Source organism: Peromyscus maniculatus, chromosome 4 (genome assembly GCF_049852395.1).
Source record: "Peromyscus maniculatus bairdii isolate BWxNUB_F1_BW_parent chromosome 4, HU_Pman_BW_mat_3.1, whole genome shotgun sequence".
Taxonomy (NCBI): domain Eukaryota; kingdom Metazoa; phylum Chordata; class Mammalia; order Rodentia; family Cricetidae; genus Peromyscus; species Peromyscus maniculatus.
Genome location: NC_134855.1, coordinates 10,605,520 through 10,620,041, shown reverse-complemented (window position 1 = coordinate 10,620,041; position 14,522 = coordinate 10,605,520). Strand labels below are relative to the sequence as shown.

Sequence of the window (14,522 nt, the reverse complement as noted above, 5' to 3'; positions counted from 1 at the left end):
TCCTATCCACTGTATAGCCAGGCCAAAGGGCACTCTGGACAGGGAGCCTGAAGGCCTTCTGGTCTACCCACTGGGTCTGCACTAAGGAGACTTAGTTTCAGTAGGATTTGGGATCACTGAAGAAGCAGAATTGGTTTTCCCTGGGAGTCCTACCTGAGACAGAGGCCATGAGCCACACCAGAGTGGAGAGGGTGCCCATGACAGATGGCAAAGCTCTTCAGGCAAGTGGCTTCCTGCACCAATGGTATATGACTCAAAGGCCCTGGGAGCCACATCTCATATGTCTGGGACTCAGCTGTGACAAGCAGGGCTGAGCCCATTAGACAAGCATGCAGGAAGGAGGGCACACTTGTCATACAGCTTTTTTCTCAGGTGGCACTGTGAAAAGTGTGGGGCAGAGCCAGGTTGAGTATGGTGTTGGGCCCAAGCTCAGATCCTGTCCCTTCCTTAGGACCTGTGTGCCAGACCTGTTCCTTGGCCCCCAAGCTTCCATTCCTCTGAAGGCCCCTGGGGATCTTAACCAAAACAGCCCTGTGAGCACTGCAGCGTTTGGCGCAGGCTCCCACCAGAAGCCAGGTGACACCGTAGCCCGCAGCCAGCAGCCAGCTGATGCCAACAGTGCTGCAGCCAGCAGGCCTGGGCTGTGCCCAGCATGGTAGAGCACGGCCCTCCTCGAGTCTGGTCTACTCTTGGTCTCCCGTGAGTTTCTTTAGCTTCCGGCCTGTGGAGTATGACTCTGAGGCTCATCGGTGCACTAGGACACACCCGACCAGAGGCCACTGGCTCCTAGCGGTGGTCCCTCTGCATTTGTACCCATCCTTCCAGAAACAAACATATGTGTTGGTCCCATCTCTGCTTTCTCGCCACAAACTCTTTCTAGAAAACTCCAACCTAACTGAGCTGGTAGGTTAGAGTACAACTATGAGCCTGAGCACAGCTCAGGGACCAGGCCCAATGCAGCCCAAATGCAAGAGCAAGCAGATACTCCTGGCCACAGTGTGATGGCACGAGATGCCACATATACCTTGTAACTCCTCCACCCCAGCAAATGGAGAAAGTATGGGCGAAGGTTGGGGAGGCTGGTCTGGACCCAGGAAGTAAAGCTCGGATAGTATTGGTGAGCACCCAGCCACATGGTGAGCTTTCCCAGGTCCAGTGTGGCCCAGCCCAGCCGGCTGAACTAGCCTACTGTGTCTCATATGCCATCCTGTGCTTCATATCAAGACATAGGGAAAAGAAGCCACAGTAGTAAACAGGGAAGTAAAGGCAGGGGTCCTTGGCTGGCTATGCCCTCCCCTTTGGAAGGGGTGGTGCTACCAACCTGAGGTCTCCAGCTCCTGGGGCTTTGGTCCTCACAGCTGCCCTTGCCCTGTGTGGGCAGTGAGCCTCGTGCTGAGCCTTGCAGCAGACAGACACTTCAGACTCCCCTTAGGACTTAGAATGGAGTTTCCCCCGCTTTTTAATTACTAGACCTGTCATCTGAAAGTATTACCTCGGGTTTGACTGTGAGGGCCTGCTGGCAAGTTTGGACTACTGTCTCTGTCTAGAGCAGTGAAGAGCCACTGAACCACTGGGCGTTAGGGTAGCATCTGTGCTAATTTGGGGGTGGCACAGTCCAGGGCCAGTGTGCCCAAGTCTCTGCCCCCTACCAGCACAGGGTCACTGAGTAATTGAAGTTCGTTCCCTGCACTGGGCCTCAGACCCTCCCACGGCTTGGTTCCCCAGGGAGCCAGCAGCGCCTGTGAGATGAAAGATGCAGGACACAGGCAGGAAAAGGACCCTCCCTTCCCCTCCCTTCCCCTCCCTGGCCTGGCTGTCAGAGAGGACACAGCATGGTGCCCATGCTGCAGTCCACAGCCCACACCCTGGGTCCTACTAAATGGCTCCTTTGCGCTTCCGCAGACCTGGTGCTGTACTGTGAGGCCTTCCTGACCACCTACAGGACCTTCATCAGCCCGGAGGAGCTCATCAAGAAACTGCAATACCGATATCCTTCCCAGGCCTGCAGCCTTCAGCCCGTGAGACCGGCGTTTTTACTGGTGTTATTCCATTTCTGGTGATGTCATTGAGGAAACTGAGGCTGGGCGTGTTGAACCTGGGCATACAGGTTAACTGTCCTGCAGAGTGTCACCAACCCTCGGGTTCTCAGCCCTTCCCAGGGTAGCACTTTCACCCCTGCAGTGGCCCCAGTTCCCATCCCAACCAGCTGTGTCCTGGCCCTGACTGTCACGACAGGGTAGAGGAGAACATGGGATGACATGGAGGGCCTGGAACAGCTCTGCCACACTGCCGAGGATGGGTGGGGCCACTGGGTAGTTCTGGAAAAGACTGAGAAAGGTTGAGAGAGGAAGGAGGTTGGTGGCCCTGCCAGGGGCTGCTGCAGCTTCTCGACACTGAACCCTGGGTGTCCAGCTGGTGGACACCAGTGGGCAGGCTTAAGAGAAGAAAACTCAGCCAGGCGGTGGTGCACACCTTTAATCCCAGCATTCAAGAGGCAGAGGCAGGCGGATCTCTGAGTTCGAGGCTAGCCTGGTCTACAGAGCGAGTTCTGTGCAGTGTAGGTAGAGCTACACTGAGAAACCCTGTCTTGCAAAACCAAAAAAAAAAAAAAGGAAGAAAAAGAGAGGACAGCGACGATGACGACAACAATGGTGTCTCAGTGACTTCGAGGCAGACCTTGTCCCTTTTACCTGCCCTGGCCACACAAAGCTAGGCTTTGCCCCCTGCCCAGGCCTCAGCCTTGGGCATTGTCATTCCCTGTGTTAGTGGCCAAGACCCTGTGGTCTCAGAAGAACCCACTTTGGCTGCCTGTTCCCCTTTCTCTGTCCTGAGCCTGCCTGGGAACAACAGTTACTGGGCCACCTCCCAGCCACATAGCCTATGACTGCCATCTGCTGGGCAGCTGCTGTCACTGGGGCAGCTCTCTGCCTTCTGTGTGCCCTGCACCCTCTCGGGCTCCCGCACACCTCCTGTTCTCAGTCTGACCCTGACTAACCGTCCTGGCCTGTCAGGACAGGACAGGTGTGGTCATTTCCCAATTTGTGGGCTTTAAGCACCTGCTAGAGCCTGGCCCAGCAAAAGACTGTCAACTGCATCTGCCAGGAACATGTCACATCTGACATGCATTTGCATGTGTGGTCTCTCTTGGCTGTGAGACCATTTTTATTTCTGTTACACCATATTTCCCATGGTGCCAGTGAAATGGAGGATGGGTAACTGACCTGTGTATTCCCACCTCCAACCTCTCCTGCCATCCTGAGTTTCTCAGCCCTTCCCTCATTTAACCTCAGCCAACCTGTTCATGGAGGCATTTCCCCCTCAGACCTGGGGCAGTACTTCGCTGGGGGCCAGGTAGACCATCCATGAGGTGTGGCTCCCCGTGAGTGCCAACACACAGGTCATGGGTCATTGGGGATTAAGGGAAAGTATGGGGAGTTAATGGGGACAGGAAACCACAATCTCTAAGGTAGACCCCAGCGTCAGTGGTCATGAGTCAGGTGTGAGGGCTGTCCTGGGACAGGGGAACACCTGTAGAGTCTGCTGCTCCCACAAGGAAGGACCAGCCTGGCTTTCCAAGATGCAGACTACCAGGAGCATCCACGCCATTGTGGCCACATGGCTGGGGAAATGATCTCTGGATGGAAGCCAGAATGGAGAGGGAGGCCTTTTGGGCCTGTTCACTCTCTGGGTCCTGGGTCTTGGAGAATGTCTAGCCAGGGACCTGCTCCCTCGACCTGAGACCCAGCACCATGACTCTCAGCATGTCGGCACTCAGGTCCAACCTGCAGGTGCCCTGGATGGTGCCAGAGTTGGTCCTGCAGCCTGTGGAACCATTGGCCTGGGCCAGATTTGCACATTCCTGCTGCACACAAACCAGGCCTTTGCTTCCATAAGCTAAGCCTTTACTCACAGGGTTCCCAGCACTGTACATGGCGTATGGTGGGGGAGGGGGCGTGCCTCAAAATTAGCATTCCATGCCGACTCTGCCTTGTGGACCTTAACCCACACTTTACTTACGAAAAGTTCTCTCCCTTCGCTGACACATTCAAGAAGCGAGTCAGCAAGAACACATTCTTTGTGCTGGTTCGAGTAGTGGATGAGCTCTGGTGAGTGCCTGGCCCAGGGCCCCAGGAGTGGTCGGCAGGTGTCCAGGGCCGTGTGCATCACAGCAGACCACTAGCAAGCCGTGGGGATGGTGCAGGCTCCCTCACCTGGATCGTACAACCGTTACACTCTACCCACTGGGGGGGGGGGGCTGCCTGCAGCCCAGAGTGTTGCCCCTGGTTCCATTGCCTCATCCCAGCTCTGAGGGACACTACAGACAAGGGTAGGATGGGTCCTAGACCCTCAAGAACACCCCTGTCCCATCCGGGACTGCCCCTTCCTGGGTAAGGACTGGTTCACCTTAAGACTCCCAGCAGTGTAGGCCAAATGGGGGCTGGGGTGAGTGCAGAGGCTGCATCTCCACAGGCTCTCCACAGGCTTCCGCAGCCACAGGGCTGTCTGAACCTCGGCCGTGACTGCCGTTTCCATGCTCAGGTAACCCTGTTCTTGGTGTGCCACATCTGAATCCTTGCCCTCGCCTGGCATCTTGCCCTTGTCTGGTGGCTGCATGATGCTAAGGTCAGGAGTGGAGGGGCTCAGTGGAGATGAGGGTCTTCTTTTTTGTTTGTTTTTTTGTTGTTTTTTGTTTTGTTTTTAGAAAGTGAAATTTATTTGCCTTCTAACTTTTATTTTGAACATACCAACATAATGCTGACTTGTCTTTTACAATCTATTATAATAAGATCTCTTGTTAACAGTATGTATTAATGTGTATTTGTATGTAAGTAAAATACTGCAGAACTGGTATGTGTACATATAATATATACATCTAAAATATGTATTTATTTTATGTGCCTATATGAGTTTATATGTATCATGTGCACGCAGATGCCAGAGAAGGCTGGAAGAAGGTATCAAACCCCCTGGAAGTGAGGTTCTAAGAGATTGTGGGCTGCCTGATGGTACTGGGAACTGAACTCAAATCCTCTGAAAGCTTTCTTTTTTTTTATTTTTTACTTTTTTGTTTTGTTTTATTTTATTTTATTTTTGCAGAGGGTCTTCTTTTTTGTTTTTGTTTGTTTGTTTGTTTGTTTTTTCAAGACAGGGTTTCTCTGTGTAGTTTTGATGCCTGTCCTGGATCTCGCTCTGTAGACCAGGCTGGCCTCGAACTCACAGAGATCCTCCTGCCTCTGCCTCCCGAGTGCTGGCATTAAAGGCGTGCGCCACCACCGCCCGGAGATGAGGGTCTTCTGCCCTGACATCTCATCACCAGGGTTAGACCAGGAGCTTCCCCAAGGCAGAAAGCAGCAAGTGTGTTGAGTGAGTTGGCAGGGACCAATTCCAGAAAGGTCACTCCCAACACTGTGGAAGCTGTGAGTGGTGCCCTCCATTGGGGTCCTGGCCTATGTTTCACCAAGTGCCCTTGGCCCTTAGCCTGGTGGAGCTGACGGAGGAGATTCTGAAGCTGCTGATGGAACTAGTCTTCCGCCTGGTATGCAGCGGAGAGCTCAGCCTGGCCCGAGTACTCCGGAAGAACATTCTGGACAAGGTGGACCAGAAGAAGCTACTCAGGTGTGCCCATTCCGACCAGCCTCTGGCTGCCAGGGGTGTCGCAGCCAGGTGAGGAGCCAGTGTCCCCACCCTGTGATGAGGTGCCTCAGGGACAGCCCCTGGGCTCCCGTGGCTGGGGCTCTCCCTGTCAGTGACTTTATGGAGAGCCTGCTCCAAGGCCACCTCCAGGGTAATGTAGGAAAACCCACGAATGCAGCGAGGGCTTAGGGAAATACTTATCCTTCTGAGGGCTAGACTTCCTCTGTCTGAGGGGAAATAATAAGGAAACACATACACGCTTTCTGATGATAACTTTCTCTTTTACTTCAACTTAAATTCTCTTAAAATCTCTCTGAAAATATGTCTCCACACAGTTACATCTCTTTACGTACAGTTACATTTTCCACACACACTTACACAGCCCCCTCTTCTCTCTGAAAATCTCTCTTGCTCTCTCTCCTGCCTAGGTATTCATATTCTCTCCTCAGCTCCTTCTACACACACACACACACACACACACACACACACACACACACACACTCACTCACTCACTCACTCCCTGCTCAGCTCTTTCCACAGTTCCTTCACATAACTCTCCTTCATGGCAGCAGCTCTTTTCACCCAGCTGTCCACAGCTCTCGACAGCCAGGGATGTCACAGCCAGGTGAGGAGTCAGTGTCCCCACCCTGTGATGAGGTGCCTCAAGGACAGCCCCTGGGCTCCCGTGGCTGGCCCTCTGTCCATGCAAATGGAGCTGACGAGGCAGGAGACGGATGTGCTCTGGGCTGTGGTCAGCTCTGGACTTCCACAGCACTGATGTTACCTCCTATGCCATCCTGACTCCCTAAAAGCCTGGGAGGTGTCTGCCCAGCTGGTGAGGGTGTGTCAGTCAAGAGGAAAGAAGCCAGTTAGCTGAGAGCAGCCTGTGGCCCAGGAGGCCCGTGGAGCTAAGGCCTGCATCACTGCATTACTGTTCTCCAACCATGCTTCTCATGCTGTGTTCCAGGCCAGGGACCTTGCATGATTTTCACAGCCATGAGATAGCAGAGCAGCTGACGCTGTTGGACGCCGAGCTTTTCTATAAGATAGAGGTAGGTGCTGAGTGGCCCTGTGAAGGGAAGCAGCTCTCTGCCCTAGGGAGGGCCCCTGCCCCAGGCCCAGGCCCGTCACAGGCTGGACTGCCATCTCTTCTGTTCCCACCCAGATCCCTGAGGTCTTGCTTTGGGCCAAAGAGCAGAATGAGGAGAAGAGCCCCAATCTGACCCAGTTCACGGAGCACTTCAACAACATGTCCTACTGGTGAGCAGGAACCACAGCACTTGCTCAAGTGGTCTGTGTGGGGGCAGTCCACGCTTCCTTAGCAGCGAGGTTCAATGGTCAGTCCTCAGCTCTTTGCAGAGCCTGTGGGCTCTAACCTTGAACTGTGGGCAGCAGAGAGAAGCAGGGATGGGGTGGCCTGCAGAGCTGGTGGAGGAGGCACCACAGGCTCCGGAGTGCAGAGAAGAGTGTCAGGATTGATGGGTAACCTCTGCCGTGAGTGACTGCAGGGCAGGAGGGGTCCTTTCTGTCTGTGCTGCTCATCGATACTTCTGCAGTACCAGTAAGTCATCGGGGCTACAGCTCACCTGACTGCCTGACGGAGAGCAACTGATGAGCATTCCTGAGTTCTTAGGCCGGCAGGCTCTCTCTACACAGCCCTGGCTGGCTGTCCTGGAACTTACTATGTAACCCAGGCTGGCCTTGAACTCCCAGAGATCTGCTGCCTCTGCCTCCTAAGTGCTTGGATGCAAGTCATGTGCCACCATACCCAGCTTGTCTCTGAATTCTTAAAGCAGAATGAAGGCCAGCACTGTGTGTGTATAATCCAGTCATTTTTGCCTCTTCAAGATGTGACTAGGTGCCACTACCTCCTACTGCATCAGCCATACCCCACGTGCCTGCCATGGCTGGGGGGGGGGGGTGTTTACCCACCACCCCCACAGCTTCCCAGAGTTTTCTTGAGTGCGAGCAGCAGGAAATATTAGATAGAAGGATTTATAGCGGAGAATCTTGCGGAGATAAACAGATAGAAAATAAAGGATAGCCTCGAGAGGGCCTCGAACCTATTCCAATGGGCCCCGACTGTCTCTGGCCCAGGGTTTTTATAGAGATGCCAAGGGGTGGAGCAAAAGACCTCCTCCCCCAGCACAGCCAAGTGCAGACCATCTCAGACACCTGCACTCAGGCCCGTGGTCCTGATCCTCCTCTACTCAGACCTGCTGGGTAAAGCCACGAGGAACCCGAGAACGGGCTCCCACGGGGGCAGGGGTTCATTGCTTCTCAGTGTCCTTAGCACTGCTTCCTGGAGGTCTTGCTTCTCCCCCTGCATGGGAAGCATCCTCCCCTCAGCAACAGCCACCATCCCAGTCCGAGTGTGCTGGTTTCTAGGGCAGATAGGAGCAGCCTCCTTCCCGAGCCTTGCCTCATTCACAGTTGCTGACTGCAGGAAGCCTGGGCAGGCTGGAAGTACACGGTACCCTTTGGAGCCATGGTCTCTGACATGTCCCTGACACGGGTACCCTTTACAGGATAGGAGTGGTCCTTGTAAGCCACAGGAGGTTGAGGCCACCATGAGGTCAACAGGGCACAGGTGAGGCGTGCCTTGGGTTTCAGCCTTGGTTATTGCTAAGGTTCTGCGTTTCCATCCCTGTGGCTGACCAAGTGTTTTCATACTCAACTGTTAGCTGAGCTCTGAGCCAGCATCCGCCCAGGAGGCCTTTCCCTGTGACAAGATGTTTCAGACCCCAAGCCTCCCCTGCAGAGGTACAGTGAACACTCTGAGATCAGGGACCAAGTCCATGCTTGTGCTTCCCTGGGCTCTAGATGGGTAAGAACTTGTTACCCACTGGCACAGGGCCACCAAGCCTGTGGAGGATGGTCAGCTCAGCTGTCGCTTCTCTGGCCCTTTCCTGCAGGGTACGGTCCATTATCATGCTGCAGGAGAAGGCCCAGGACCGGGAGAGGCTGCTTCTGAAGTTCATCAAGATCATGAAGGTAACTGGCTCAGTGCCCTGAGCTCTCCCAGCTCCCCTGGGAAGACTAGAGCCCTCAGCCCTCCCCTGCCCTCCCCCTCCCCTCACCACCACCCCCTCCCCCTCCCCTCCCCTCCCCTCCCCTCACCACCACTCCCTCTCTCTGCAGCACCTGCGCAAGCTGAACAACTTCAACTCCTACCTGGCCATCCTCTCGGCTCTGGACTCAGCACCCATCCGCAGACTGGAGTGGCAGAGGCAGACCTCAGAGGTGGGTAGTGGGAAGTCTGGACAGGCTGGTGTGGACCTGAGCAAGACCAGGCGTGGGTCCCCATCTGGCCACCCACCTCTGTGTAACCAAGCCCGCTGCCTCTCCTACCTCAGCTTCTGTCTCTGGTCTCCCTCCGGTCAGCAGGGCCTGGGGCTTTCATGGCTGATTGTGGGGTTGTCACCTCTCCCTGCACCCGGGTCCCAGCTTCACCTGCTGAATCCGTTCTTCGGCCCATCTGTCCGAAGTGGCTGCTCTGGCCTCAGTACTGCGTATAGGGCCTATTGGGTGGGTTTCAGCAAGATGAGTGCTAGAGGAAAGGACAAGTGAGCCCACCAGCAGGGTCTCCTCTGAGGACATAGACTCACATCACCCACAAGGGCACTTGACACACACAGGCCGGAGGCCCTCTGCCACAGAGGTGTAGCTGACACCATAAACAGGTGCTGACAGGGCCTGAGTCCGGCATGTTATGGGCAGCTGGCATCATCACGTGTCACTAATCCACCTCCTCTATCCTGCAGGGCCTGGCCGAGTACTGCACATTGATTGACAGCTCATCCTCTTTCCGAGCCTACCGAGCCGCCCTCTCGGAGGTGGAGCCCCCGTGTATCCCGTACCTGTGAGTTGGCTCCCTCCATACCTGATAGTTCAGACCTCTCAGCTCCCTCTGTCAGTTTTCGTGGGGTTTTTGTTGTTTTCATCCTTTAATGTATATTTTAAGTGTGTCTATATACACATGTGCATGTGTGTCTGAGTGTGTATGTGTGCACAGTGTATGTAGCCGTAGCTCACAGGGATCAGAGGAGGGAATGGGATCCCCTGGAACTGGAGTTACAGGTAGTTATGAGTGGCCGTGTGGGTGCTGGGAACCAAACCCAGGTCTTCTACAATAGCAGTAAGCACTCTTAACCACTGAGTCCTCTCTCCAGTTGTAGTCTATTTGACTGGTTAGTTAAATCTCATAGCAACCACAACCTGCTGACCCTGCAGCCGGGTCAGCCCCACAGTCTCCATAGCCAGGCCATAACACTTTCAAGTGTTCCAGACTCTTCCAGGGCTGAGCTAGGCTTTAAGGGATCCACAGGGTGATCTGAGCCAACGTACAGAAGGCAGAGATGTATATGGGTCGAAAGACCACTAAATCTGTGCTCTGGCTTACTATGGGGTTCACTAGCTGCTTGGCATGGGCTGCAGTTCTAGTAGCAAAGCCAGCTCACAGCAAAACAGCTGCCTCCTGAGTCTGTCTGTCTGTCTCCATACGGTAACTGGCTTCTGCCTTCTCCCCTCCCCTCCTGAGTCTGTCTGTCTGTCTCCATACGGTAACTGGCTTCTGCCTTCTCCCCTCACCTCCTGAGTCTGTCTGTCTGTCTGTCTCCATACAGTAACTGGCTTCTGCCTTCTCTCCTCCCCTCCTGAGTCTGTCTGTCTGTCTGTCTCCATACGGTAACTGGCTTCTGCCTTCTCCCTCCCCTCCTGGGTCTGTCTGTCTGTCTGTCTCCATACGGTAACTGGCTTCTGCCTTCTCCCCTCCCCTCCTGAGTCTGTCTGTCTGTCTGTCTCCATACGGTAACTGGCTTCTGCCTTCTCCCCTCACCTCCTGAGTCTGTCTGTCTGTCTGTCTCCATACGGTAACTGGCTTCTGCCTTCTCCCCTCCCCTCCTGAGTCTGTCTGTCTGTCTGTCTCCATACGGTAACTGGCTTCTGCCTTCTCCCTCCCCTCCTGGGTCTGTCTGTCTGTCTCCATACGGTAACTGGCTTCTGCCTTCTCCCTCAGAGGTCTGATCCTGCAGGACCTGACCTTCGTTCACCTGGGAAACCCAGACTATATCGACGGGAAAGTGAACTTCTCCAAGCGGTGGCAACAGTTCAACATCTTGGACAGCATGCGGTGCTTCCAGCAGGCGTGAGTGCTCCCTGGGGCCAGCCTGGCCCCACTGCAGGGAGAGGCATAGCCCAGAGGGCCAGGAGTCTGCATCTGTGGGTGGGGTACAGTCCCTGCTCCCCCTGGGTTTTATCAGGACAGCATGGGGAAATCCACATACAGGGCTCAACTCTTTGTCTGGGCCTGGGCTGGGCCCTGTGGTAGCAGCCAGCTTGTCCTCCAGTTGCATACACGTCAGGAAGCAGGTGCTCACCAGGCTGTAAGAAGGAGGCTGACTGGTCTACAGAGTTTCAGGACAGCCAAAGCTACACAAAGAAACCCTGTCTTGAAAAACCAAAAGAAGGAGGCTGACAATCCAGGCTCCCTGGCTCTAGGGCAGTAAGGGCAGACTTGGGCATCACAGCCCACTCGGGATGGCCTGAGTGTGGCATGTCCCCATGGGTCTGCGCAGGGGACCACAGGGAAGCCCCGTTTCCCATGGACTGTTGCTGCTGCAGTGCTGCTTGGAGATGCAGAGCTCACAGTGGGTTGCTCACACTGTTTGTGCTCTCGTGTGAGCGCTGCTGTCCAGTCAGGTCAGGTAGCAGTGACCCTGCCAGGCAGTTGACCGTGAGGGTCCACAGTGGTCCGGGCGGCACCCTGGGAGAGCCTCTGGCCTGGCTATTCAGCTAGCCCTGGGCTCGCTGACTGCCCTTCTCCCACCAGGCACTATGAAATCCGGAGAAACGACGACATCATAAACTTCTTCAATGACTTCAGCGACCACCTGGCCGAGGAGGCCCTATGGGAACTCTCTCTGAAGATCAAACCCAGGAACATAACAAGGCGGAAAACAGACCGGGAGGAGAAAACCTAGGAGCAAGCTGGGTGTGAGAACGTTCGAGGGCCCGGAGAGGACCTGGACCGTCCCAGCCTCGGAGCCTGTCCACAGCTCGGCTGTGTGGCAGTACCCAATCCTGCTGGCTGGTTTCCTGCCTCTCTCCCTGTGGCTAAAGCCTCAGAGTCCACAGTGAGCTGGCTGGCAGGCCTCAGGACTGACTTGTGAACTGGCGGGCCCTGGTCTGGTTTTGTTTTCTGTTTTCTCTCAATGCTCCCTCCTGTTCCCTGCTGTCCTCCTTCAGCTGGGGAGCAACAGAGACCTGAACAGCAGACCAGGGCAGGCTTCACCCTTCCCACGGCTACCCTAGCCTTCTTAAGTGGCAAATAAGTGGAGGCCCCAGGACCCTTGGGTGGGCTGCCCTCCAGGGCACCTGAAGTCAGGGGAGATACAGCTGGGAGATGGGAGGCAGAAGGCAGAAAAGGGCCATGGCAGGAAGCTTTTGCTGTCCATTCCCTGCCTTTTAACTATGGAGGACGGGGCGTGTAGACCTGGCCCAGAAGGTGTGGTGGGTGACAGGCAGCAGCCACAGAGCTGGCACTCGTCACAGTACTGGCCCCAGACCTGCCCTGCCGTGCCTGGCCGCTGGGGCTCACCTGCTCCACCGTGACAGGACCCCCAGGAGCGCCCGCCCACTGTGGGCCCAGCCCACCCACAGCACGGCGCTCTGGGATCAGGAGGAAGTGTTCATGCTGAGCTGGGGCCAAGGCTAGGCTTCTGAGCGGATCAGAGAGTGAGGCTCTTTAGTGACCTAGGGAGAGGCAAGCAGCCCCTCCATGCTTGCTGTGTGCCTTAATGCCATCTCCTGTCCCTTCCAGGCCTATGGGCTTCCCTCCTACTCCACCCCACCCCTGAACCAGCAGGTCCCCAGTCCCTTTCTGCACCCTGCAAATGTCTGGTGTCCCCGAGAAGGGTGTGAGTGCCTCCAGAGGCCTGACCCCAGGCAGGCACTCTTCCCCCAGTATGGAGCCACCCACTGCTGCTGAGGTCGACAATCGAGGGCAAGATGTTCAGGGCTCAGGGCTGGGCTCTCCCAGGCCGTGGCTCCATGGCCACCACTGGAGCTGGTTGGCAGGGTGCAGGTCGGAATCCAGATGTGCTGCTGGCCCTGCCCCATGCCTCCAGTTCACTTTTGCATGAACAAGCACCCATTTCTTCTGGTCGTGGGACTTGGTCAAATGGATACCAGGATCTCTGTGCTTCCTCAGCCCAGTCATCACAGCAGAGGAGAAGACAGCAACAGGTGCTGGCCGGGCACAGGTTCGAAACAACTGTCGCTCTGAACCCCTCCTGGGTTGTTTTTTTGTTTTTGTTTTTGTTTTTTTTAGCAGCTTTTATCAAAAAGGAACTATGGGCTATTCTTCCCCTCTCCTGGTTATTTGTGCTGTAAATAGAGGGGGGGCATCTGTGAACAGCCCCTTGGCCGGCTCCCTCTGGCAGCAGCCAGGTGGGTTGTTTAAGGAGTGTGTGTGTGTGTGTGTGTGTGGAGTCAGGCTTGTGAGCAGTCGTGTGGGTCTTTGGTTTGTTTCTCCTTTGCAGGTCCTTTCATTTCAGTCTCTGCCTCCTGCCCTCAGCAGCTCGGAGTGCTCGGTGTGATTGGGGCCCTGTGCACACAGGGCCCTTCCCCCAGCCGCCTTCTGTAGCCCAGGCTGTCCGGCCTAGCCTGCTGGTGCCACAGCAGACGGTGGGTCTGTGGTCTGGCATCCATGGGTTCCCAAGCATGAGCTGGGCGGAAGGGAAGGCTCACCTTCCAGATCCAGAAAAGCCAGGGCCTCCTGTAGTCCTGGGAGCCAGGACAGCGAGGTGTGATGTGTGGGTTTAACTTATTAGCCAACAGGCTTCCCTAGTCACCTGCCTCTGGCTGAGGCTGAGCCCAGTGCTCACTGCAGCCTGGCTTCCACGTGTCTTTTTCTCGGGGGTGGGGGGCTGGGAGAGCTGTGGAGATCAGTCTCTGTAGGCATACTGAATGCCATGGACAATTTGGTTCTCAGCAGAGGCCAGCCCTTACCTGCGGGTTTGGTATGGCCAAGACTAGGGCAAGCAAATGCCACATCTGGCTGACCCTTGAACCGAAACACCTGCCTAATGCCTCCCAGTGTGATGCTGTAATATAAATCCCCCACTAACCTGTCGACAGTGGCATCTTCCTACAGACATTACAAGCTCGTAACTTTTATATGAAAAAAATAAACAGACAAAAGCCCGTCTGATGCCATGTCTGTTCCAGGCTTTCTGTGCCAGGCTGCACTGGGCCAGTCCCTGCCTGTTTGTGATCTAACTGAAGGGGGGGGGGGAGCTAGTGCTCTGGTAGGCATTCTGTCCTCAGACCCACTCTTGTGGCTGTGGTCACTCTGACTGAGTAGACAATGACATCCCCCGGCCACTGCCCCTGTTCATAGCCTCAGGAATGTTCAAACTGAGAGGAAACCCTGGAAAATGCTTAGAGGGCACAGGCACTGACCACTCTGACAACCTGATTCAGTCACTGGGACCCATGAGATAGAAGAGAACCAACTCCTGCAAGGTGTCCTGTGACTGCACACACATACACGTGAGAAAAATAAAAAATGCACAAGCATCATGCACAGGTAAGAGCTGCACCCCCCTGCCCTGTGAGAGGAATGGCCGGGTAGATTCAGGCTGCAAAGCTCTGCCTCCATGGTGCCTTCTGCAGGTCATTCCTATAGCTTTCCCAGTATGAGTGCTGAGGAAAGCCATGAAATGCCCTCAGACCTTGAGAATGAAGCCACACCCAGGAGGACAGCATGCAGCCAGCCCTTGATGCTAAAGAGATGAAGTCAGAGAGATGACTCAGCAGTTAAGAGCACTGGCTGTTCTTGCTGGAGACCTGGGTTCAATTCCCAGCACCCCCATGGTGTCTAACAG

At 55.2% G+C, this 14,522-nt stretch overlaps 1 protein-coding gene across 8 annotated transcripts in view; it reads left to right on the top strand.

The window, feature by feature from the left end:
* The window catches only part of Rapgef1 (Rap guanine nucleotide exchange factor 1), a 123,304-nt gene extending 109,458 nt beyond the window's left edge, over positions 1–13,846 (top strand). For all 8 annotated transcript variants that reach the window (XM_076569085.1, XM_076569088.1, XM_076569089.1 and 5 more), the window contains 10 exons: positions 1,903–1,987; positions 4,014–4,106; positions 5,479–5,664; positions 6,602–6,686; positions 6,800–6,894; positions 8,550–8,628; positions 8,776–8,877; positions 9,399–9,496; positions 10,652–10,780; positions 11,465–13,846. In XM_076569085.1, coding sequence (XP_076425200.1) covers positions 1,903–1,987; positions 4,014–4,106; positions 5,479–5,664; positions 6,602–6,686; positions 6,800–6,894; positions 8,550–8,628; positions 8,776–8,877; positions 9,399–9,496; positions 10,652–10,780; positions 11,465–11,615 — 1,103 coding nt within the window. In that variant the 3' untranslated portion in view covers positions 11,616–13,846. The remainder of the gene's footprint in view (positions 1–1,902; positions 1,988–4,013; positions 4,107–5,478; positions 5,665–6,601; positions 6,687–6,799; positions 6,895–8,549; positions 8,629–8,775; positions 8,878–9,398; positions 9,497–10,651; positions 10,781–11,464) is intronic.
* The last annotated feature ends 676 nt before the right edge of the window (positions 13,847–14,522 follow it).